Source organism: Entelurus aequoreus, linkage group LG04, assembly GCF_033978785.1.
Source record: "Entelurus aequoreus isolate RoL-2023_Sb linkage group LG04, RoL_Eaeq_v1.1, whole genome shotgun sequence".
Classification (NCBI taxonomy): domain Eukaryota; kingdom Metazoa; phylum Chordata; class Actinopteri; order Syngnathiformes; family Syngnathidae; genus Entelurus; species Entelurus aequoreus.
In genome coordinates this window covers 77,696,107-77,722,691 of record NC_084734.1, presented here as the reverse complement: position 1 = coordinate 77,722,691, position 26,585 = coordinate 77,696,107, and the positions used below count along the sequence as shown (strand labels likewise).

At 40.7% G+C, this 26,585-nt stretch overlaps 1 protein-coding gene across 2 annotated transcripts in view; it reads left to right on the top strand.

Moving 5' to 3' along the window:
* The first annotated feature begins 1,143 nt into the window (after window positions 1–1,143).
* The window catches only part of LOC133649040 (ectodysplasin-A-like), a 45,260-nt gene continuing 19,818 nt past the window's right edge, over window positions 1,144–26,585 (top strand). For both annotated transcript variants that reach the window (XM_062045734.1, XM_062045733.1), the window contains exons 1-2: window positions 1,144–1,273; window positions 1,336–1,685. In XM_062045734.1, coding sequence (XP_061901718.1) covers window positions 1,270–1,273; window positions 1,336–1,685 — 354 coding nt within the window. In that variant the 5' untranslated portion in view covers window positions 1,144–1,269. The remainder of the gene's footprint in view (window positions 1,274–1,335; window positions 1,686–26,585) is intronic.

Here is a 26,585-nt window from a genome sequence, read left to right as displayed (position 1 = left end):
GTCTTTATGGTGGTTGTATTCCATTGGATGTCCTTTTCTTGTCGCAACGGCTCACGAATCTTGCTGCTGTGTTTGCACATTGCTTTACTTCCCCCAGTAGGTATGGGAGTTTGTCGTTAATTGTCATGTTTTCAAACTCTCTTTGGGTATTTGCCATTTGTGGGAAGTATATGTCTCTGATGTCTTGGTACAGTGGGCAGGTTGTTAGGAAGTGCAGTTCAGTTTCTACCGCACCCTGTGTGCATTGGTTGCACAGTCTGTCTTCTCTTGGGAGCCAGGTCTGCCTATGGCGGCCTTTCTCGATGGCTAGGCTGTGCTCACTGAGTCTGTACATAGTCAAGGATCTCCTTAGTTTTGGATCGGTCACAGTGCTCATCTCTGCGCTGCTGACCCGCCTCCGCCCGGGATGGTTTCCTGTTGGCCCCGCTGTGGACTGGACTCCCGCTGATGTGTTGGATCCACTGTGGACTGGACTTTCACAATGTTATGTCAGACCCACTCGACATCCATTGCTTTCGGTCTCCCCTAGAGGGGGGGGCGTTACCCACATATGCAGTCCTCTCCAAGGTTTCTCATAGTCATTCACCGACGTCCCACTGGGGTGAGTTTTTCCTTGCCCGTATGTGGGCTCTGTACCGAGGATGTCGTTGTGGCTTGTACAGCCCTTTGAGACACTTGTGATTTAGGGCTATATAAATAAACATTGATTGATTGATTGATTGATTAAATCACCAAAAATGATTCCCAGGCGCAGCCACCGCTGCTGCTCACTGCTCCTCTCACCTCCCAAGGGGTGATCAAGGTCAAATGCAGAGAATAATTTCGCCACACTTAGTGTGTGTGTGACAATCATTGGTACTTTAACTTTAACTTAATGTTCACAAAGCTTCACGTATTGCTTTCTGTTGGTTAGGTAGCTTTTTGCCCAGTTTAACACCAGGCCTTGGAATTGTTCTAATTTGATTATTAAGATATGACTAATTGTGGCAAATGCTTTTGTTAGAATGCGGTGTATGTGGAATGTAGTAACAAATGTTTTTTGGTTTTTTTCTCTCCATGTCACAATAAAAAAACACACAGGTCTTCAAGGACCTAATAAGCCACAGGTGTTATACAGATTGTCCATTAGGTGTCGCACTATCACAGAGTGTGAGGCTTCGAAGCGTCTAACCACTGCCTGGTATGACAGACCAATCAGGGAAGAGGTGGGCGTGTCCCACAGTATGACTACAGAGGGAGTTCGCACCGACGTGCCGCCGCCGCTGCAGCATGTGTGAGTGTCCACGTAAATAAATAGCGGATTGTGCAGAGTTAAAGTGCGTCTAACTTGTCCAGTGATGGCACTCGATGTTCTACCCGTGGAGGATTTCCCGCGTAAAGTGATGCCCGGAGGTGACTCCTGCACGTGCAGCGCCAAGTGCCGGAACCGCCGCAGCAGCAGCAGCAGCAGCAGCAGCAGCGTCTTCTTCCTGGGATTATTCACGCTGTCACTCTCCCTTCACGCCGTCACCCTGCTCTGCTACTTGGACCTGCGCTCCGAGGTCAGAAGGGAACTAATCCACCATAAACGGGACTCCGTGTTGACACTCGTGGGAAGTGACTCGGCCAGCCCGGCGTCTGCGGTCCTCCCGCCCGGACCCCCGCGGCTCGACCCCAGCAGCAGCCGCGCCACGGATAATCCCGAGGTACATGAACGCACCATAGATGTTGATGGCTGCCGTCGGGTTTTGTTGTGGGAAGTTTCCACTACTCACTATTGAAGCAACACGTCTCTCATCTACAATATATGGCGCTCTCTTAGAAAAGGCACACTAGAGTCACAAAGGGTCTTGACCAGGGGTCTCAAACACGCAGCGCACCTTAATATGAAAATGTAATTTAAAGGCCTACTGAAATTAATTTTTTTTATTTAAACGGGGATAGCAGATCTATTCTATGTGTCATACTTGATCATTTCGCAATATTGCCATATTTTTGCTGAAAGGATTTAGTATAGAACAACGACGATAAAGATTGCAACTTTTGGTATCTGATAAAAAAAAGGCTTGCCCCTACCGGAAGTAGCGTGACGTAGTCAGTTGAACATATACGCAAAGTTCCCTATTGTTTACAATGATGGCCGCATGAAGTGAGAGAGATTCGGACCGAGAAAGCGACAATTTCCCCATTAATTTGAGCGAGGATGAAAGATTTGTGGATGAGTAAAGTGCAAGTGAAGGACTAGTGGGGAGTTGAAGCTATTCAGATAGGGAAGATGCTGTGAGAGCCGGGGGTGACCTGATATTCAGCTGGGAATGACTACAACAGTAAATAAACACAAGACATATATATACTCTATTAGCCACAACACAACCAGGCTTATATTTAATATGCCACAAATTAATCCTGCATAAAAACACCTACGTGTTTGTTATGCTAGCTCCTATGCTAGCTCCTAGCTCCATAGAACACGCCAATACAATTCAAACACCTGATCAACACACACAATCACTCAGCCCAAAAGACCGTTCACCTAACCCAAGGTTCATAAAGCTCATATATTTTTAAAAAGTTACGTACGTGACGCGCACGTACGGTCAAGCTATCAAATGTTTAGCAGCCAAGGCTGCATACTCACGGTACCTGGTATTCAGCTGGGAATGACTAAAACAGTAAATAAACACAAGACATATATTTACTCTATTAGCCACAACACAACCAGGCTCATATTTAATATGACACAAATTAATCCTGCATAAAAACACCTACGTCTTTGTTATGCTAACTCCTAGCTCCTATGCTAGCTCCTAGCTCCATAGAACACGCCAATACAATTCAAACACCTGATCAACACACACAATCACTCAGCCCAAAAGACCGTTCACCTAACCCAAGGTTCATAAAGCTTATATATTTTAAAAAAGTTACGTACATACGCAAAAAAAAGTTGCGCACATACGGTCAAGCGATCAAATGTTTAGAAGCCAAAGCTGCATACTCACAGTAACACGTCTGCGTCTTTGTCATCCAAATCAAAGTAGTCCTGGTAAGAGTCTGTGTTGTCCCAGTTCTCTACAGGCGTCTGTGTATCGAAGTCAAAAGTCCTCCTGGTTAGAGTCTCTGTTATCCGAGTTCTTCCATCTTGACTGCATCTTTCGGGAATGTAAACAAAGAAGCGCCGGCTGTGTACTGTTGTTGCTGACTTCGTTCGAAAAATACGTCCATTTCGCACCGACAACTTTCTTCTTTGCTTGCTCAGCTTCTTTCTTCATAATGCAATGAACATGATTGCAACAGATTCACGAACACAGATGTCCAGAATACTGTGGAATTATGAAATGAAAACAGAGCTTTTTCGTATTGGCTTCAATGTGGAAGGCATACCCGTGTTCCCCGGGCTACGTCACGCGCATACGTCATCCTCAGAGGCGTTTCGAACCGGAAGTTTAGCGGCAAATTTAAAATGTCACTTTATAAGTTAACCCGGCCGTATTGGCATGTGTTATAATGTTAAGATTTCATCATTGATATATAAACTATCAGACTGTGTGGTCGGTAGTAGTGGGTTTCAGTAGGCCTTTAAAGGCCTACTGAAATGATTTTTTTTTATTTAAACGGGAATAGCAGATCCATTCTATGTGTCATACTTGATCATTTCGCGATATTGCCATATTTTTGCTGAAAGGATTTAGTAGAGAAAATCGACGATAAAGTTCGCAACTTTTGCTCGCTGATAAAAAAAGCCTTGCTTGTACCAGAAGTAGCGTGACGTCACAGGAGGTAGTATTCCTCACAATTCCCCGTTGTTTACGATGGAGCGAGAGAGATTCGGAGCGACGGAGCAACAAAGCGACGATTACCCCATTAATTTGAGCGACGATGAAAGATTTGTGGATGAGGAACGTTAGAGTGAATGACTAGAGGCAGTGAAGGACGTATCTTTTTTCGCTATGACCGTAACTTAGGTACACGGGCTCATTGGATTCCACACTCTCTCCTTTTTCTATTGTGGATCCCGGATTTGTATTTTAACCCACCTCCGATACTATATCCTCTTGAAAATGAGAGTCGAGAACGCGAAATGGACATTAACAGTGACTTTTATCTCCACGACAATACATCGGTGAAACACTTAGCTACGGAGCTAACGTGATAGCATCGTTCTCAAATGCAGATAAAAACAAAATACATAAATCCCTGACTGGAAGGATAGACAGAAGATCAACAATACTATTAAACCATGGACATGTAACTACACGGTTAATAATTCTTAGCCTGGCAAAGCTTAACAATGCTTTTGCTAACGACGCTGAAGCTAACTTAGCAACTTAGCAACCGGACCTCACAGAGCTATGATAAAAACATTAGCGCTCCACCTACGCCAGCCAGCCCTCATCTGCTCATCAACACCCGTGCTCACCTGCGTTCCAGCGATCGACGGCGCGACGAAGGACTTTACCCGATCATCCGTGCGGTTGGCGGCTAGCATCGGCTAGGCGTCTGCTATCCAAGTAAGTAGTCCTTGTTGTGTTGCTACAGCCAGCCGCTAATACCGATCCCACCTACAACGTTCTTTTTTGCAGCCTCCATTGTTCATTAAACAAATTGCAAAAGATTCACCAACACAGATGTCCAGAATACTGTGGAATTATGAGATGAAAACAGAGCTGTTTTGTATTGGATTCAACGGGCTCCGAATACTTCCGTTGCCGTCGTGACGTCACACGCATACGTCATATCCAAAGGAGTTTTTCAACCGGAAGTTTAGCGGGAAATTTAAAATTGCACTTTATAAGTTAACCCGGCCGTGTTGGCATGTGTTGCAATGTTAAGATTTCATCATTGATATATAAACTATCAGACTGCGTGGTCGGTGGGTTTCAGTAGGCCTTTACTTATAAAGTGCAATTTTAAATTTCCTGCTAAACTTCTGGTTGAAAACGTCTAGATATGATGACGTATGCGCGTGACGTCAATCGTTGAAACGGAAGTATTCGGACTCCATTGAATCCAATACAAAAAGCTCTGTTTTCATCTCAAAATTCCACAGTATTCTGGACATCTGTGTTGGTGAATCTTTTGCAATTTGTTTAATGAACAATGAAGACTGCAAAGAAGAAAGTTGTAGGTGGGATCGGTGTATTAGCGGCTGACTACAGCAACACAAGCAGGAGGACTTTGACTTGGATAGCAGACGCGCTATCCAACGCTAGCCGCCGACCGCACGGATGATCGGGTGAAGTCCTTCGTCGCACCGTCGATCGCTGGAACGCAGGTGAGCACGGGTGTTGATGAGCAGATGAGGGCTGGCTGGCGTAGGTGGATAGCTAATGTTTTTAGCATAGCTCTGTGAGGTCCCGTTGCTAAGTTAGCTTCAATGGCGTCATTAGTAACAGCATTGTTAAGCTTCGCCAGGCTGGAAAGCATTAACCGTGTATTTACAGGTCCATGGTTTAATAGTATTGTTGATTTTCTGTCTATCCTTCCAGTCAGGGGCTTATTTATTTTGTTTCTATATGCAGTTAAGCCCGATGCTATCACGTTAGCTCCGTAGCTAAAGTGTTTCGCCGATGTATTGTCGTGGAGATAAAAGTCACTGTGAATGTCCATTTCGCGTTCTCGACTCTCATTTTCAAGAGGATATAGTATCCGAGGTGGTTTAAAATACAAATCCGTGATCCACTGTAGAAAAGGGAGAGAGTGTGGAATCCAATGAGCCAGCTTGTACCTAAGTTACGGTCAGAGCGAAAAAAGATGCGTCCTGCACTGCACTCTAGTCCTTCACTCTCACGTTCCTCATCCACAAATCTTTCATCTTGGCTCAAATTAATGGGGTAATCGTCGCTTTCTCGGTCCGAATCGCTCTCGCTGCTGGTGTAAACAATGGGGAAATGTGAGGAGCCTTTCAACCTGTGACGTCACGCTACTTCCGGTACAGGCAAGGCTTTTTTTATCAGCGACCAAAAGTTGCGAACTTTATCGTTGATGTTCTCTACTAAATCCATCCATCCATCCATCCATTTTCTACCGCTTATTCCCTTTGGGGTCGCGGGGGGCGCTGGAGCCTATCTCAGCTACAATCGGGCGGAAGGCGGGGTACACCCTGGACAAGTCGCCACCTCATTGCAGGGCCAACACAGATAGACAGATAACATTCACACTCACATTCACACACTAGGGCCAATTTAGTGTTGCCAATCAACCTATCCCCAGGTGCATGTCTTTGGAGGTGGGAGGAAGCCGGAGTACCCGGAGGGAACCCACGCAGTCATGGGGAAAACATGCAACTCCACACAAAAAGATCCCAAGCCCGGGATTGAACTCACGACTACTCAGGACCTTCGTATTGTGAGGCAGACGCACTAATCCCTCTCCCACCGTGCTGCAATATCGCGAAATGATCAAGTATGACACATGGAATGGATCTGCTATCTCCGTTTAAATTTAAAAAATTCATTTCAGTAGGCCTTTAAGGGCGTGCCGGCACTGCCTTTAGCGCCCTCTACAACCTGTACAAACAGCGTGCCAGCCCAGTCACATGTTGTATTTGGCCTCTGTACACACACGTAAGCGACTGCAAGACATACTTGATCATAAGCCACACAGGTCACACTGAGGGTGGCCGTATAAACAAGTTTAACACTGTTACAAATACAAACCCCGTTTCCATATGAGTTGGTAAATTGTGTTAGATGTAAATATAAACGGAATACAATGATTTGCAGATCCCTTTCAATCCATATTCAATTGAATGCACTACAAAGACAAGATATTTGATGTTCAAACTCATAAACTTTTTTTTTTTTTTGCAAATAATAATTAACTTAGAATTTCATGGCTGTAACACGTGCCAAAGTAGTTGTGAAAGGGCATGTTCACCACTGTGTTACATGGCCTTTCCTTTTAACAAAACTCGGTAAACGTTTGGGAACTGAGGAGACACATTTTTTAAGCTTCTCAGGTGGAATTCTTTCCCATTCTTGCTTGATGTACAGCTTAAGTTGTTCAACAGTCCGGGGGTCTCCGTTGTGGTATTTTAGGCTTCATAATGCGCCACACATTTTCAATGGGAGACAGGTCTGGACTACAGGCAGGCCAGTCTAGTACCCGCACTCTTTCACTATAAAGTGACGTTGATGTAACACGTGGCTTGGCATTGTCTTGCTGAAATAAGCAGGGGCGTCCATGGCAACGTTGCTTGGATGGCAACATATTTTGCTCCAAAACCTGTATGTACCTTTCAGCATTAATGGCGCCTTCACAGATGTGTAAGTTACCCATGTCTTGGGCACTAATACACCCCCATACCATCACAGATGCTGGCTTTTCAACTTTGCGCCTATAACAATCCGGATGGTTCTTTTCCTCTTTGGTCCTGGAGACACGACGTCCACAGTTTCCAAAAAAAATTTGAAATGTGGACTCGTCAGACCACAGAACACTTTTCCACTTTGTATCAGTCCATCTTAGATGAGCTCAGGCCCAGCGAAGCCGACGGCGTTTCTGGGTGTTGTTGATAAACGGTTTTCGCCTCGCATAGGAGAGTTTTAACTTACACTTACAGATGTAGCGACCAACTGTAGTTACTGACAGTGGGTTTCTGAAGTGTTCCTGAGCCCATGTGGTGATATCCTTTACACACTAAAGTCGCTTGTTGATGCAGTAAAGCCTGAGGGATCGAAGGTCACAGGCTTAGCTGCTTACGTGCAGTGATTTCTCCAGATTCTCTGAACCCTTTGAGGATATTACGGACCGTAGATGGTGAAATCCCTAAATTCCTTGCAATAGCTGGTTGAGAAAGGTTTTTCTTAAACTGTTCAACAATTTGCTCACGCATTTGTTGACAAAGAGGTGACCCTCGCCCCATCCTTGTTTGTGAATGGAATCTACTTTTATACCCAATCATGGCACCCACCTGTTCCCAATTGCCTGTTCACATGTGGGATGTTCCAAATAAGTGTTTGATGAGCATTCCTCAACTTTATCAGTATTTATTGCCACCTTTCCCAACTTCCTTGTCACGTGTTGCTGGCATCAAATTCTAAAGTTAATGATTATTTGAAAAAAAAAAAAAAAGTTTATCAGTTTGAACATCAAATATGTTGTCTTTGTAGCATATTCAACTGAATATGGGTTGAAAATGACTTGCAAATCATTGTATTCCATTTATATTTACACATAACACAATTTCCCAACTCATATGGAAACGGGGTTTGTATACGCCACACTGTGAACCCACACCAAACAAGAATGACAAACACATTTCGGGAGAACATCCGCACCGTAACACAACATAAACACAACAGAACAAATACCCAGAATCCCATGCAGCACTAACTCTTCCGGGCTACAATATACACCCCCCGCCCCCGCTACCACCCCGAGTTAGGGCTGCAAGGTGTTCTGGGTATTTGTTCGGTTGTGTTTATGTTGTGTTACGGTGCGGATGTTCTCCCGAAATGAGACCCCTGATCTAGAATATTTGGCGCTCTCTTAGAAAACGCACACTAGTGTTACAAAAGGGTCTTGACACTTGTATTGCTAGAACAGTGGTGCCTTAAGTGGGGTCCGTATTATTATTTATTTCAGTAACTGCTTCTTTGCTATCACTTTTACCATAATATTTGTAAATATCCTATTTGCTGATGTTGCTCTTTTGTTGTTGTTGTTATTATTGTTGTTTGCTGTTGTTGTTGTCTCTCTGTCTTATCCTCCTCTTGTCCCCACAATTTCCCCCTGTCTTCCTTTTTTTCTCTTTCTATCCCCTCCTGCTCCGGCCCGGCTGCACCAAATGATAATATATGTAAATACGTCTAATAAAGTCAAATACAAATATAAGGCAACAAGAGAAGTATCCCACACTTATCTTCTGTAAAGTAAATCTGAACAACCAATATGGGCATCTACATCAACTACTGTATGTGATTTGCCTGAGAAGCTGGACAGGACAAAAAAAAAAGTGGGCCCTGGGGCCAATATCGGCCCGCTTAGTCGTTTCAGTTGGCCCGCCCAAAATGTTATACAAAACCCAAAACCAGTGACGTTGGCACGTTGTGTAAATCGTCAATAAAAACTAGGGATGTCCGATAATGGCTTTTTTGCTGATATCCGATGTTCCGATATTGTCCAACTCATAATTACCGATACCGATATCAACCGATACCGATATATACAGTCGTGGAATTAACACATTATTATGCCTAATTTGGAGAACCAGGTATGGTGAAGATAAGGTCATTTTTACAAAAATGAATAAAGTAAAATAAGATAAATAAATTACAAACATGTTCTTGAATAAGAAAGAAAGTAAAACAATATAAAAACAGTTACATAGAAACTAGTAATGAATGAAAATGAGTCAAATGAACTGTTAAAGGTTAGTACTATTAGTGGACCAGCAGCACGCATAATCATGTGTGCTTACGGACTGTATTCCTTGCAGACTGTATTGATATATATTGATATATAATGTAGGAACCAGAATATTAATAACAGAAAGAAACAACCCTTTTGTGTGAATGAGTGTAAATGGGGGAGGGAGGTTTTTTGGGTTGGTGCACTAATTGTAAGTGTATCTTGTGTTTTTAATGTTGATTTAATAATAAAAAAAAGCAAAAATAAATAAATAAATAAAAAGATACCGATAATAAAAAAACAGATATCGATCATTTCCGATATTACATTTTAAAGCATTTATCGGACATCTCTAATAAAAACAGAATACAATGATTTGTAAATCCTTTTCAACGTATTTAATTGAATTGACTGCAAAGGGATCTGAGCCGAGGATGTCGTTGTGGCTTGTGCAGCCCTTTGAGACACTCGTGATTTAGGGCTATATAAGTAAACATTGATTAATTGATTGATAGATGAAGTGTTGCTATATATGTCTGTCTGCCGGAATAAATAAATTCATTCATTCATTAATGATAGTCATTAGCAATTATGCTTTAAGCTACACTGCACAGTATTCAAATTAACACTTGCCTGGAAAAATTAGCGTATAAATCATTGTATCATTCAAACAATTCTATGCAGGAAGATATTTCACTGCAAGTTCAATAAATTCGCTTTCCGGTTTGTCATCACGCATTTTCTCTTTGCGATCATTGCTACTGGTAAACATTGAAAGGTCAAAGACTGAGCAATATTAAAATCACTTGAATGTTCAATGTCTTAAAGCTTTGAAGGCTTATATTTCAGTTGTACTCCGAATTGACCCGTAGGTTTCACTGTGCTTCAGCTTTATTATCTGCTCATTCAAATCACATTTAAACACCAGTGTGTTGCTTCCAAATTGATGCTAAAACTCTCCCCAAAGAGAGTCAAGTCAATGTACTGGAACAGGTGGTCAGAAAACGAAGCAGGTGCAGAGCCCCAGGCTGGATTTACATTCATTGGCAGTGAGATGGGGCAGTTGGGAGTGGAGCCAGGCTCACCTCACATGTGTTTTGATGTGAGGTGACGGATGTTTTTATTTTTCATTGTGTTGTTTGTTGCCTTGGAACACTCTCCCTCCACCACTACCAGCTAGTCTAATTTCGCTGCTTCACAATATACCACCGCCACACAATCTCCTAGTTCCATCAACATGTTGCATTACACACGCCAATGGCTCTTTTGTTCATGGTTGTGTAACCTCTTTACTCTGATTCAACATGTCATCGTCACATTCTACTTTAAGGTGTACAATGGCTCGTCACTGGCGTACTGTAGGTCTTTGTACCTTTTGACACTTTTAGGAAAATCTATAGTTACCTGAAGTCCAATTATTAGCCCGGTGGGGTACATTAGTGTTGATGATTTGAACAACACTATCCATATTTCTGACAGAGCAGGGATATTATTTTTCTGGACTAATAATTAGCAATGGGAAATGGCCGAGGAAAATCCTCTGGTCCTTCTTGTCAAAGTACAATAATGATCTGCCTACATAACCAATGATCATATTTAGGGCTGGGCGATTATATGATTGTGATCGATGGTCGTGACTAGTTTAAGTTTGATCACGGTGATCAGCTGTTGGCATATATTTCCCTGATCAAACATGGCTGAAATGTTTGTTAAAATATACCGCAGTAGTAAACTGTAGGGATGCAACGGTGCTTGGTATAATCCTGCACGGAACAAGCCGCCTCTATTGATAATGGCCATGTGTGTGTGTTTATGTACGTGTGTGGGCGTCCATCCCTGTCCACCGTCGCGAAAGTCAGGCTAGTCACGACGTAATTAATGTTCAATCAGCGCTGTGCTTCTTCCCCCTCACACAGCTGGAAGTGGAGCCCAGAATAATTAAATAATGAAATATGGCTAACATTAACAGAGGAATTAAAACAAGATTTACAAGGAGCAGTAACTTCAGGGACAGACTTTAGTCTCACTAACTGCTGCAGCTCACCAGCAATCCTGCCCTCAATGCGAACCCGCAGGCAATCACAGCATGTCTTTGTGACTGAACTACTGTATTGGTCCCAACTGGGAGAATAAACACACCGACAAATTTAATAATAAAAATAATTGTTGTATCTATCTCTTTTTTAATCAGACTTTGTGTTTATGTGTTTGCTCTGATTCAACTAATCAGAAACAACATGTACTAAAAAACTCTGCGGGCACTTATTGTTCAAATAATTTTTAGTTTATAAATTTTAAAAAAAATGTCCCTGAAATAACCACTAAATGCGATTTACAGTCGTGGTCAAAATTTTACATACACTTGTAAGGAACCTAACGTCATGGCTGTCTTGAGTTTTAGATAATTTGTACAACTCTTATTTTTTTTGTGATAGAGTGATTGGAGCACATACTTGTTTGTCACAAAAAAACCTTCATGAAGTTTGGTTCTTTTATGAATTTATTATGGGTCTACTGAAAATGTGACCAAAATCTAACCAAAAATCTAACCCTGTGACCAAAAAACACAAACGGTTAATCTATACTTCAGTTTTATTTCAGCATTGTTACATTGACGTTTTCGAACCCCTAACATCTAATATACATAGAACCTATGTATCATAATGCATTTCTTACTGTAGTGTAGGGATGAACCGATTAATCGATTTAAATAGATTAATTTGAGTGGAAAAAAGCTTAAATTTATATGTTCTTGCTTTGATTGATTGTTTAATGAGTGTGACAAATAAATATTTATTAAATTCGGACCTCATGGAGTGCCCATAACTTCAAAAATGTGTTTTTAAGAATAGTTCATTCTTAAAAAAGAATGAAGGTATTGGCAAGCAGAAAAAACATTTATTTTAACTACCGTATTTTTCGGAGTATAAGTCGCTCCGACCGAAAAATGCATAATAAAGAAGGAAAAAAAACATATATAAGTCGCACTGGAGTATAAGTCGCATTTTTGGGGGAAATTTATTTGATAAAACCCAACACCAAGAATAGACATTGGAAATGCAATTTAAAATAAATAAAGAATAGTGAACAACAGGCTGAATAAGTGTACGTTATATGAGGCATAAATAACCAACTGAGAACGTGCCTGGTATGTTAACGTAACATATTATGGTAAGAGTCATTCAAATAACTATAACATATAGAACATGCTATACGTTTACCAAACAATCTGTCACTCCTAATCGCTAAATCCCATTAAATCTTATACGTCTAGTCTCTTACGTGAATGAGCTAAAAATTATTATTTGATATTTTACGGTAATGTGTTAATAATTTCACACATAAGTCGCTCCTGAGTATAAGTCACACCCCCAAACTATGAAAAAAACTGCGACTTATAGTCCGAAAAATACGGTATTTGCCCTAAAATACGCATTGAGGCTTTAAAGTGTGTTTTATCCGATTAGCCGATTCATTGATTAATCTAACAAACTAACCAATAGATCACTCGATGACTAAAATAATCAAGTGCTGTAGCCCCACTGTGGTGTACTAAAATTACAAAAACAAAAAACATTAGTGCATCCGACCCTGATGTTGTTTAGGTGCCATGCCTTCCCTGACATCTTCATGTCCAACCATCTCTCTCATGTCTATTTAATTGAATCACGTGACATGCGACTCGCCGGTCTGCCTGTCACGCTGATGTTTCCCGACTGTTGCGAAAGACGAGCGGACTGGAAGCTGCGCGAGATCATTTTGTTTTTCATGGAAGTTGAAACCACGGGAAACAGGCAGGATAATAGGAAAGAAAGTATGGGTATAGGTCTGTTGACGCTCGTGTTGGCTTTGTAACGTTTTCCTCAGCGATGAGTCGATGACTCTCAATTTAGTCTGTCTTTTGCTAAGCCTATTTTAGATAGTGGAGGTTTCCCTGGATTATGCCAAGGAGATGGGCCGAGTATTCAATCCAGATGGTGACGCTTCAAGATGTGAAAGACTGTGGGCCAGCTGTAAATATTTAACAGCACTGTGATGCTGTCCTTTCCAGATGTCTGCATTAAACAACTCTGATTACACATCCCACAGTTTACATAGTTGAAGAAACAGGAGCATGTGGCGCTTGGACGCAGCTGCTGCACTTGCTAGCTTTTGAGACTTTCCCTTTGAAGAATCTTTTGCTTATGGATTGTTCACTGAAGTCTCCATCAAAGGCATGTTAGCAGCAATGCTACAATTTAAATGGATAGGTATATGGCAGTGGTGTGCCGTCTGGGCCAGCCTTACATTACCAGAAATCATAATCATAATTTAAGATAAGTCATTTTTATTTACTTTCCCTAAATATCTAAAAGTATTCATATTGTCTTTATGTCATATTATGCTGTTGTTTTTAGGTTACAGTTTGTATCCAATCAGAATTCAGCTGGCTTATGTTGCCATGCTGTACGAAATCTGCCCGGGGCCTTCAGAATCAACGATTAAGTGTCGGTGAAGGGACACAACCAGGTGATAGACAGTTGCGACAGCCAATCCGATCACGAGTTGTTGTCTTCTAGCTGGCCTTACGCTGTGATTAGAAACTCACCTGGGAGTCCCAAGTGAGTATCCAATCACAAGTTGCGAAAACAGGAAATGGCACAGGTGCCATAGAATGCCACAGAAAACTTGCCGGTACTCACAAAGACGGAGAGCAACATGCTGATTAGGTGGCAGATATATATTTGCAAGGCCATTTTGAAGAAGGATGCTTAAGAGAAACCACATCTTGTGAGACGCGGTCGGCGATGAAATGGGGAAATGCCCGCCTTTTCCACTCCAATCAACTGACTATGAGTGGCTATACGGCGTTGAATGGGTGCTACAAATTGTGAGTTCAAATATTGTATTTCTTAATCTTTCACGTTTAATACGTTTTTTGCCATTTTAATTTTGACAGTACCACATAAGTTATGTTTTAATTGCTAATGCGGGTTTATTGATTTTTAAATGCGCCAAAAAATAACCCGTTTTGTACACTGTTGGTGGTGATTCAGAGCCCGGTAGTGCGTAAATGTGTTTCTGTATCGTATTTCTCCAGCTATGGTCATGTGGGGACATAAATTATGGTATTTTGAGAGGTAATCATTGAAGTCGGACATCACTGAAGGCCCATCTCCGCTCGAGATGGTCTCCTGCTGGCCCCACTATGGACTGGACTCTCACTATTATTTTAGATCCACTATGGACTGGACTTTCACAATATTATGTCAGACCCACTCGACGTCCATTGCATCCGGTCTCCCCTAGAGCAGTGGTTCTCAAATGGGGGTACGCGTACCCCTGGGGGTACTTGAAGGTATGCCAAGGGGGTACGTGAGATTTTTTTTTAATTTTCTAAAAATAGCAACAATTCAAAAATCCTTTATAAATATATTTATTGAATAATACTTCAACAAAATATGAATGTAAGTTCATAAACTGAACATCAAATCAAGTAGGCTATTCCATTCATTACCATAAACCCAGAGTTCCCCCCATGGCCCATGCCATAATGGTTTGATCCTACCTGGCGGTGCCACACGGCACCAACTGTCAATCAACTATCAATGTAGAAAACAATGGAGGCGTGGTTAAACGTAGCAGTAATGCAGCTGAAAACAAGGAAGAACATGTGCCAAAGAAGGCCAAACCTGAGCCGGCAAAATTCAGACAGTATTCCAAAGAATATGTGTCAATGGGATTTACGGCTTCGAGTTGTAACCCCCTCCCACAAGGCATTGTGTTTTTTCTGTGGGGAAATGTTAGCAAACAGCGGCATGAAGCGGCCGCGCATCCACAGCGGCATCTCCGGACAAAACACGCTTGCCATGTCGGTAAGCCACCTGATTTTTTAAAGAGGAGACTAAATGCATTCAGGTCATCTCAAGACACGATGCGGAAAGCCTCCACAACATCAGCCAAAGCCCTGGACAACGTTCCCTCTAAGGTGCGCGCTTGCGCAATTGCGCACCGCTCACGCGTCCTCAGCGCACTGCAAATTAATGTCGCGCAGGAAATCAAAAAATCCCATCTGAACTTTAAACAAAATAAACACATTACAATTTATTCTGTATGATTTTGCAATGCAACTCTGTGAGTGACAGGTGACAACAAGAGTGACCCCAATGAATAAAACAATCTTTGTCAACACAGTTCAATTATCGTCTGTCGAGACACTTTACGGACAGGAATTCCATCAATCACTTTATTGAGCAAAACTGTTTGTAATCACACCAAAAACATGAGTAAAAAAAACATTTATCTATAAAAACTGGTAATTTTCTGCCATACAAACCAGGCTTAAACCAACTTTGTCATCCGTCATATCAACAGAAGCCGCTCGCTCGCTCACCTGCACCAACACACGCACTCATGGCACTTAGCCAGTGCTGCGTTTATGGCCACAAAAAAAGTCGGACAACCCCAACGCCACACAATGTGTAAATGCCAGGTTGTAACACTGACTCCACAATCACATGTGTGCTTATTGTACTGCCATTTATTAAGAATGTTAATCTAAGGATATTATTCATGAAATATTGTCACTAGACTAGTGTCTTTGCTTGTTGCCAAAGCCAAAAAAGCCGTTCACTATCGCTGAAGAGCTGATAATTCCAGCCGCTGCAGTGCTGGCCGAGACAATACTGGATAAAAACGCCGCCGAGAAAATAAAGAATGTGCCTTTATCAAATGACTCTGTTTGCCGGAGAGTAGATCAAATGGGAAAAGACATTGTTGAGCAAGTTGTTGGAAAACTTAGCGACTCATTTTCCCTCCAGCCGGATGAATCCACAGATATTAGTGGAAATGCACAACTTGTAGGTTTTGTCAGATACATCGGTACTGACGATATTTATGAGCACATACTTTTTTTGTAAAACATTAGAGGGGAGAACAACAGGAGGGGACATTTTTGACAATCCCCAAAGAGGGCACTTTCAGTTGATGATTACTTCTGTGTAGAAATCTTTATTTATAATTAAATCACTTGTTTATTTTTCAACAAGATTTTAGTTATTTTTATATATTTTTTTCCAAATAGTTCAAGAAAGACCACTACAAATGAGCAATATTTTTGCACTGTTATACAATTTAATAAATCAGAAACTGATGACATAGTGCTGTATTTTACTTCTTTATCTCTTTTTTTTCAACCAAAAATGCTTTGCTCTGATTAGGGGGTACTTGAATTAAAAAAATGTTCACAGGGGGTACATCACTGAAAAAAGGTTGAGAACCACTGCCCTAGAGGGCGGGGGGTCACCCACATATGCGGTCCTCTCCAAGGTTTCTCATAGTCATTCACATCGACGTCCCATTGGGGTTGTGAGCTTTTCCTTGCCCTTATGTGGGCTCTGTACCGCGGATGTCTTGTGCAGCCCTTTGAGACACTTGTGATTTTGGGCTATATAAATAAACATTGATTGATTGATTGATTGATTGATTGAAACGCACGGCCCACCACTGGTATACAGAGATGTGAAACAGGAAGTATACAACTGAAATGTGCAAACAAATTACTAGGAAAGCCGAGCATATTTTACCTTGAAAACGCCAGACGCAAGGTTTCCTATTTGTTTTACTTTAAAGTAGCAGCACTCCATAAGTGTGACTTGTGTGGAAAAAACTTCACATACCACATTTAGAGCATGTCACTGTTCATTCAGATGTCACATTGAGCAATGTTGAAAATAATTCAGCCTCAGACGAAGGTACTCCCAGGGGTAATTTGAATATTATTTTTCTCTAAAGCAGCTTGTTATAGAATTTTAAACAAATCCTTTGAAATACTTGAAAGTCTTAATTTCCACCCATTACAATTTAGGAATACGTAGGTGTTGTTTACATAAGTGGACAATTTAGTACTGAGAGCTAAACAAAATGGGTATTCTGACTATTTAGATTATATTTTCAAAAATGTGCCAATTTAAAAACTCTTTCCACAGAATTGTTCATTAGATTTTTACAAAAAATGTCATGCCACCATACGACCAGTAGAGCGTGCTAAGTAGTTGGTTCTTATACAATGGTGTTCAGCCTTAATGCTGAATTTATTGTACTGTATACTAAAATGTAGATATGTTTATTTTATAATTTACAGGATTTCTCCCGGATTGCCAAGATACCTCTGGCAATGGGGGTGTGGTGAGGCACGGTCACCATGACGTCATCCTATTATTTGCATAATTGTTTATGATGATATGATTTTTTTAATTTTTTAAAAAGACTAAAAAAAACGTATACATACATTTAAAAACATCCATCCATCCATTTTCTACCGCTTGTCCCTTTCGGGGTCGCAGGGGGACTTGAGCCTATCCCAGCTGCACTCGGGCGGAAGGGATGGTACACCCTGGACAAGTTGCCACTTCATCGCAGATAGACAGACAAGCATTCAAATATGTTATACTATGAAACAATATATGTTATTACTAATTAATAATATCGTTTTGCTCTATTTTTCAATTGTCGCTGCTTATTGTACAATGTACTTCAAGTGTCTAGAGCAGTGGTTTTTAACCTAGGTTCGATCGAACCCTAGGGGTTCGGTGAGTCAGGCTCAGGGGTTCGGCGGAGGTCAAGACACACCCGACTCATCGTTTAAATAAAAACTTCTCCCTATTGGCATATTACGGATACGGCTACAGCAGAAGTCAGACTGATTTGCAGGTGTGTAATTTGTTGTGAGTTTATGCACTGTGTTGGTTTTGTTCTTTGAACAAGGTGATGTTCATGCACGGTTAATTTTGTGCGCCAGTAAAAAAACATGGTAACACTTTAGTATGGGGAACATATTCACCATTAATTAGTTGCTTATTAACATGCAAATTAGTAACATGTTGGCTCTTAACTAGTCATTATTAAGTACTTATTAATGCCTTATTTGGCATGGCCTTATTATAACCCTAACCCTCTAACCCTAACCCTAACCAAATAACTCTAAATTAAGTCTTTGTTACTTTGAATATGTTCCCCATACTAAAGTGTTACCAAAAACAAATAACTTTGTCTTGAATTTGAAAAAAAACAACATTTTATTTTTCACTAAAGAAGGGTTCGGTGAATGCGCATATGAAACTGGTGGGGTTCGGTACCTCCAACAATGTTAAGAACCACTGGTCTAGAGACTTTTAGCGACTTTTTCTTTATTAAACACGACTAGCGAACAATCAAGATTTTTTTTCTGGTGTTATTGAAGACTGTACTCTGTTGAGAGACTCTTTACTTCTGTCGCTCCATCTACAGCAGTGGTTCTCAACCCTTTTTCGGTGAAGTACCCCCTGTGAACATTTTTTAATTCAAGTACCCCCCAATCAGAGCAAAGTATTTTTGGTTGAAAAAAAGAGATAAAGAAGTAAAATACAGCACTATGTCATCAGTTTCTAATTTATTAAATTGTATAACAGTGCAAAATATTGCTCATTTGTTGTGGTCTTTCTTGAACTGTTTGGAAAAAAGATATAAAAATAACTAAAAACTTAAATATAAATATATATATATATATAAAGATATATATAATATATAAATAAAGATTTCTACACATAGAAGTAATCATCAACTTAAAGTGCCCTCTTTGGGGATTGTAATAGAGATCCATCTGGATTCATGAAAATAAATTCAAAAAAATAAATCTTTAACATCAATATTTATGGAACATGTCCACAAAAAATCTAGCTGTCAACACTGAATATTGCATTGTTGCATTTCTTTTCACAGTTCTTTTTGACAGACATTTAAAAAATATATCACGTACCCCTTGGCATACCTTCAAGTACCCCCAGGGGTACGCGTACCCTCATTTGAGAACCACTGATCTACAGGAGCCCTGCGATGAGGTGGCGACTCGTCCAGGGTGTACCCCGCCTTCCGCCCGATTGTAGCTGAGATAGGCTCCAGCGCCCCCCCGCAACCCCAAAGGGAATAAGCGGTAGAAAATGGATGGATGGATGATCTACAGGATGAGCAGCGATCTGCAGCGAGCCTCGACTGTCTAAAAACACTCACTGACGTCATTCTTGCTAAGGGGTGCTGCGAGCCTTCTCTCAAACACCTCCACCGTCCTCTGTTCAAAGGTTTATCTCAAATGTATTAAAGTATTTGTACATCGCAGACATGCTGCCTCCGCTGCAGACAATCCCGTGACAACATTCGGTTTTTGGCAGCGCTGTTCTGGTGTTTAATTTTTTGTTTTCACTATTCAATTATGCGCAAATAATAAGCTTTACAGTATATATCCATTTATACTAAGGGCGTAACGATTTGTTTTAACACCAATTCGACTATTTGATATTGGTGGTTGCCTATACGATTCAGGAACTTTTAGAACGATTTGATCCGAAACAATTCATTGAGTTCAACTCGATTCAGTAACTTTTTAGCAACAAAAAACAACCAGTGTGACTGTGAAATAAATACTGAATACTGCACGTAAAGTTTCCTATATTTCAGCAATATCCATGAACAAATGATTGATACAAACAAGCAAGTAAACAACAATTAATGGCCAAAGCATACACATCTTATTTGAATAAAGTGCAAACCAACACTTTAGGAACAAGAGGAAACATTTACTGCTCACATTTTTAACATGGGTTGACATTTTCAATAAAACTACAGTAACCAACATTTTAAAAGTACATTTACCTGCTAAATAAAGCTCCCCGATCAGGCCATGCAATATATGCCCTGTTGTCGCTGGTAACGGACAGCATCCCAGGTGTGTGAAAGCATGTATGGCCCCTCACTTCCTAATTTCCATAGCCTCCTTCATCCAACTCTTGTATTTATTTGTTTCTCATGAAATATTTGTTCCTTGGCAGTCAGTTGCGTTTTGTGTCACACACTTCAACTTGTACAGCTGTCACTTCTGTTTTGTCAGTCGCGTCTTAAAGTTGTGTTGCGGCTTTAAATTATTGTCTTGTGTCGTTTGTATTGGTTGTGGCTTTTGCAATCGTGCTGTGGCTGAAAGTTGTTGTGTTCTAATTAATTATTTGGTCTGTGGCGTTTGCTTTTTTGGTGACCTTTCTCAGCCACCATAGTTTTCCGCCATTTTTGTTTTGATGACGTCACAGGCAGGCAAAATAAACTTAACGTTTAACGTCCTTATTTATATAAGTGTAATGCTTCATATAAAGTCTGCCATTCTTATATCCAATGTTTTCCTTTTATAGTATCAATAACATAGATCGACTCCCTTTTAAAACTATCTTAGATCAATACATATCTTCCGGAAGGCAAACTTGACTAGCACAGAAATTTAAGAATATAAATCGATCTACATCGATCAATTGTCACACCCCTAATTCATACTGTATTGACCTGCTGATGTTAAATGTTTATGTTTGTGTGTGATTGAGGTGAAATGAAAGGGGATTGGCAAAGAATTAGGAAGTGTTGTTGTGTGTCTGCAGGGAAGTAAAAGTATGTGCATGGGAGGGAATATGTGTTAGAATTGGACTGATTTTTAGCAAAAGATTGGCAATAAAAGTAAAAAAGAACGTCAGACCGTGGCTTCTTCTGGAGGCTACATACATTATATGAATTTAATTTGTTTTCACGTAAAAAAAACCTACATTTTAAGGTGTGGTGGTTTTTATTTTGCCGTGGCGATGCGCCACAATTAAGTTTCCCCTTAATTAACATTAAGGGGAAACCCTGACATAAGATTCCATCAATCCACTTTCTCCCGCTTGTCCCTCTCCTGGTTGCGGGAGATGACGATGACGATATGATTCAGAATCCTTTCTCGGATCACAATCAATACTGCGTTAGAAACACGGGGGCAGTTCCAGGAGTATTTACATTCCTCTAAAACCTAGTCAGAGGGTGCAAGGAAGCTAATAAAATGACCAAGTCAATTTTGCACTGATTGGATTCAGCTAGAGATACACAGTAGTTGCTGAGGAGTTCCACAACTTCAAATATAACATTGTGGGCAAAAGAAAAAGTCCTGATTTCATTCCCTATGGAAGTGGTTCTTTTTTTTTTTATCTTCTTACTTTAACCAGCTACTCTAATAATTGTTAAACTCTCTAGAATGAATAAACTAAAGGCTAACTTCATAGTTCAGAAACTTGCGTAAAGATATTTTCGTGAGACCCTTATTTTGTTAGCGCAGGCACAGATGATGTACAGTAGCATGCAAGGCTTTTATTGTGACGGTCAGAACTGTGAGCAATGTTTCCCACACATTCATTTATTTGTGGCGGCCTGCCACAAAAGAATTACGTCCGCCACAAATTTAAAAAAAAAAAATGTATTTTTTTATTTTTATTTTTTTTTATCCTGTCCAGCTTCTCAGGCAAATCATATAGTTGATGTAGATGCCCATATAGGCTGTTCAGATTTACTTTACAAAAGAGAAGTGTAGGATACTTCTCTTGTTGCCTTATTTGTATTTGACCACTACTGTTTTCTGTTTATTTGTTACTGACTGTGGCAGGACACCTCTGCCTCTGTTTAACTTTATGTTGCTGGTAAATAATATGTTTGTAGAAGTAGGCTAAAGTTAAATTATTTACTATGCACTAATTAAAGGGGCAGAGCTTTAAGAGACATTTTAGCTTTTATATTTTATAAGATATATTTTTTGTAAGAACCACAATTAATAAATATATTTCAGTGAATAACTTATTGTTCAAATCTGTATATAAATATGTACATAAAGTGTTGTAATTACATTGTAAAATGGATGGATGGATGGATGGACGTTTAAAACAAAACTGTTATTATTAATTAGTAAGTATACATTTTTTGAGCCTTTTAGAGAAAATCATATCATTGTAGTAAATTATGCAAATTACTCGATGATGTAATGGTGACCACGCCCATAGTCACGCCCCCACCGCCACAGGTATCTTGGCAGTTTATGGGAAACACTGGTGAGGTTGGTCTTTGGGCTCTTGACGGCGGTTGTGTTGTGTAGGAGCCACAAAATGTGCCGACTGCTTTAAAGAAAATTCAGCTTGGAGCTCAGTGTCAAACATACCAATTGATTCTTATCCAGTAATGTCCCATTTTAGCCATATAAAAATGATATGATAATGACTTTATCTGAGGATGGAAGCTCTATGCCCATGACTGTATGCACATCACACTTGTAACTTAAGTTTCTAAAATGATTCCCATTTATTGAATTGTAGTCAGGAGGTCTCCTATTGTATCAAAGGTTTCCAGTCAAAAAAAGGGTAAAAAAAATAAGTGTATTTGAACATGACACCATCTCTCATCCTCAATAGACTCTCCTCCATTGGCATCATCAAAAAAAAATTCCTGGACTGGTTTCACTCATACCTCACAGGCCGCACTCAGTTCATACAATCCTTTAAATCCGATCATTCTGCAGTCACAATAGGTGTTCCACAAGAATCTGTCTTGGGCCCCCCTCTCTTCATCACTTACCTTCTCCTGATTGGCCATTCCTTTCCATAAATTTAACATTTACATTCACTGCTACGCTGATGACACCCAGCTCTACTTCTCCACCAAGCCTAATGCCACATTTCCACCCTCATCCCTCAACTTCTGCTTAGTTGAAATAAAATCCTGGTTCACCTCGAACTTCTTAAAATTAAACTCTGCTAAAACTGAAATTATACTTATTGGTATAAAATCCACACATCCCAAAGTCAACAGTCCCTACCTAAATATTGACAACTCCCCAGTGTTCCTCTCATCTCAGGTTAAGACTCTGGGTGTCATCTTGGATAACACACTGTTATTCCAATCTCACATCCATAACATCACTTGCTGGGCTTATTTCCACCTCCGTAATATTCACCAGCTCCGCTCTTCTTTTACTGTCTGTTGCTTGAATCCTTGTTCACAGTCTGGTCGCCTCCTGCCTCGATTATTGCAACTTCCTTCTCTTTGGCCTCCCCCAGAAGTCCCGACACAAGCTCCAACTGGTCCATAACTCCGCTGCCTAGATCACAAAAACTTCACTGGTCAGGAAAATCCTAAATCCTTCTATAAACCTTCAAGGCCATCCACAACTTCACCCCTCCTTATTTGTCTAACCTCCTCCACATCGCTACTCCAGCACGCTCCCTCAGATCCTTCTCTTCCATCCACCTCGCTGTGCCATTAACCCGCCTCATCACCATGGGGAGCAAATCTTTCAGTCATTCTGCTCCCAATCTCTGGAACTCTCTCCAATCTGACATTTGCAATATTGACTCCCTTCATACATTTAAATCTAGACTCAAAAGCCACCTCTTTAAAATTACATACACATTGTAACTGTCTTTACAATGTTATTCTTTGTTGTTATCAGGTTTTAATTATTTAATTTGTATATTGTAAAGTGTCCTTGCATTTTTTGAAAGGCGCTTATAAATTGAATGTATTATTATTATTATGAATAATATTATAATTATTATGACAGGTTCATTGAGCCTGAGAGTTTCAGACTTTAAAATAAATCTACTATGTATTCATTTTGGGCGTAGGGTCAACCTAATAGTAAAATTTTACACATGATCGTACTCATAATGATGATTTGCAGATGATTTGGTCGTGTATGATCTCACACAGTGCACAAACAGCCCCCCACTCAACATGCGCCGTTAGTAAACCCTCTGGTAACACAGTAAATGCCAGCTGTCCAGCAGACCTGGCCGGTTTTGAACAGTTAAACTTCCCGGCAGTGGGTTGCACTCAAGTTTAGAGATAAACACGAATCTAGCTGGTGCAGAATAACAGCGTCAGTAGGACTCTATATCTCCCTGAAAATGTTTCGAGCTTTTTGATTGAATTTCAAGACATTAAGTGATCTGGAAGTTGTAGGGTTGAGACTGGTATGTTTCTCCAAACTATTGCATTAAATAATTTTCTGCAAAATAATTATCTGCTTAGAAGTGTGCCTTCAAAGTCCTCAACAAACCAGATGTTGAAACATCTGGAGTGCCGTTAACGGCTATCAGAAAGTCAGCTTGAATTGGGCACCAAGTCCAGCATGCATGCTGTGGGGGCACTAGGGTGGGTTGTCACCAGCATCTAATTTAAAAGTGAACCTCCAATTAAAAAAAACATTATTCAGTAATCAGGAGCACCATGTTTTTTTTTAAAATAGAACCTGCAGCCTGTTGGGAAAGTGATGATTTGAAATTCCAACTCACACCGTCGGACTATTTTGCCTCGGATGGAAAGTCAAAGATAAGATAGACGCTCACATGGTACGGACAAACTGAAGGCCACCACTTGACACTGTATGTTTGGGTCATTTGTTATTCTGGTAAGTGTCATTGGGTCATTTGTTATTCTGGTAAGTGTCATTAGCGTGCGTTTCAGACTTGACTCAGAAATGTATTGTGAAGGGGGCGAATCCAGGCAGGTGCTGTGAGCCGGATTGAGAGTGAGGTTTACTGGGGTAAGTGTAATGGATGCCAGCTAGTGTGACTGTGAGTTAGTACGTGTGTCAACCTCATTGGCTGATGCTTGAAGAGCATCAAGGACTGGACATCAAGCTGACAGGTCCAGCTTTTGGCTTGTAGTCGAGCACTCTTGTCTCTCAATCAGCAGATCTTAGTTCAAGCCCCTGGCAGTGTGATGGGTTGAACATAAAAATGCCTATTGTACAAGATCACTCTGTATTGTTCATATTGTAATCTTAACATCTGGTCTGCGGCTAATGTAACTGCAGTAGCATTTTTACTTGAAACAACTTTACAGTGAGAGCCGGCGGCAGTATGGATGTCAACAACACAGCAGTCTGGTACTAGCAGAGGCGGAAAGCACAATTGAAGCTAAATCAACAAAATGCAAAAAGGAACTGGTGCTAAAAAGCGGAAGAGGAACTGCTTTGTTTGGATTTTAAAAAGTCAGACACCAACAAAACCACTGTAATCTGCAAAACATGGAGCAAACAAGTCGTTGGTAGTTACATGAAGATGTATAATCGACAGTAAAGAGACAGTGTTAAAGGCCTACTGAAATGTGATTTTCTTACTTAAACGGGGATAGCAGGTCCATTCTATGTGTCATACTTGATCATTTCGCGATATATATAATAATATATAATATAATATTGCCATATTTTTGCTGAAAGGATTTAGTAGAGAACATCGACGATAAAGTTTGCAACTTTTGGTCGCTGATGAAAAAGCCTTGCCTGTACCGGAAGTAGCAGACGATATGCGCGTGACGTCACCGGTTGTGGAGCTCCTCACATCTGCACATTGTTTACAATCATGGCCACCAGCAGCGAGATTGATTCAAACCGAGAAAGCAACGATTTCCCCATTAATTTGAGCGAGGATGAAAGATTTGTGGATGAGGAAAGGGAGAGTGAAGGACTAGAGGGCAGTGGAAGCGATTCAGATAGGGAAGATGCTGCGAGAGGCGGGTGAGACCTGATATTCAGCTGGGAATGACTAAAACAGTAAATAAACACAAGACTCTATTAGCCACAACACAACCAGGCTTATATTTAATATGCCACAAATTAATCCCGCATAACAAACACCTCCCCCCTCCCGTCCATATAACCCGCCAATACAAATCAAACACCCGCACAACACACTCAATCCCACAGCCCAAAGTACCGTTCACCTCCCCAAAGTTCATACAGCACATATTTCCCCAAAGTCCCCAAAGTTACGTACGTGACATGCACATAGCGGCACGCACGTACGGGCAAGCGATCAAATGTTTGGAAGCCGCAGCTCATGCGTACTCACGGTACCGCGTCTGCGTATCCAACTCAAAGTCCTCCTGGTAAGAGTCTCTGTTGTCCCAGTTCTCCACAGGCCAATGGTAAAGCTTGACTGTCATCTTTCGGGAATGTAAACAATGAAACACCGGCTATGTGTTTGTGTTGCTGCAGCCGCCCGAAATACACCGCTTCCCACCTACAGCTTTCTTCTTTGCTGTCTCCATTGTTCATTGAACAAATTGCAAAAGATTCACCAACACAGATGTCCAGAATACTGTGGAATTTTGCGATGAAAACAGACGACTTAATAGCTGGCCACAATGCTGTCCTCTACAATCCGTGACGTCACGCGCATGCCGAGACGTTTTCAGCAGGATATTTCGCGGGAAATTTAAAATTGCACTTTAGTAATCTAACCCGGCCGTATTGGCATGTGTTGCAATGTTAAGATTTCATCATTGATGTATAAACTATCAGACTGCGTGGTCGGTAGTAGTGGCTTTCAGTAGGCCTTTAAAAAGTGGCTAGTACAAACGTCTTATCAAAACCAGAAAGTGATGAAAAGAAAAACAGACCA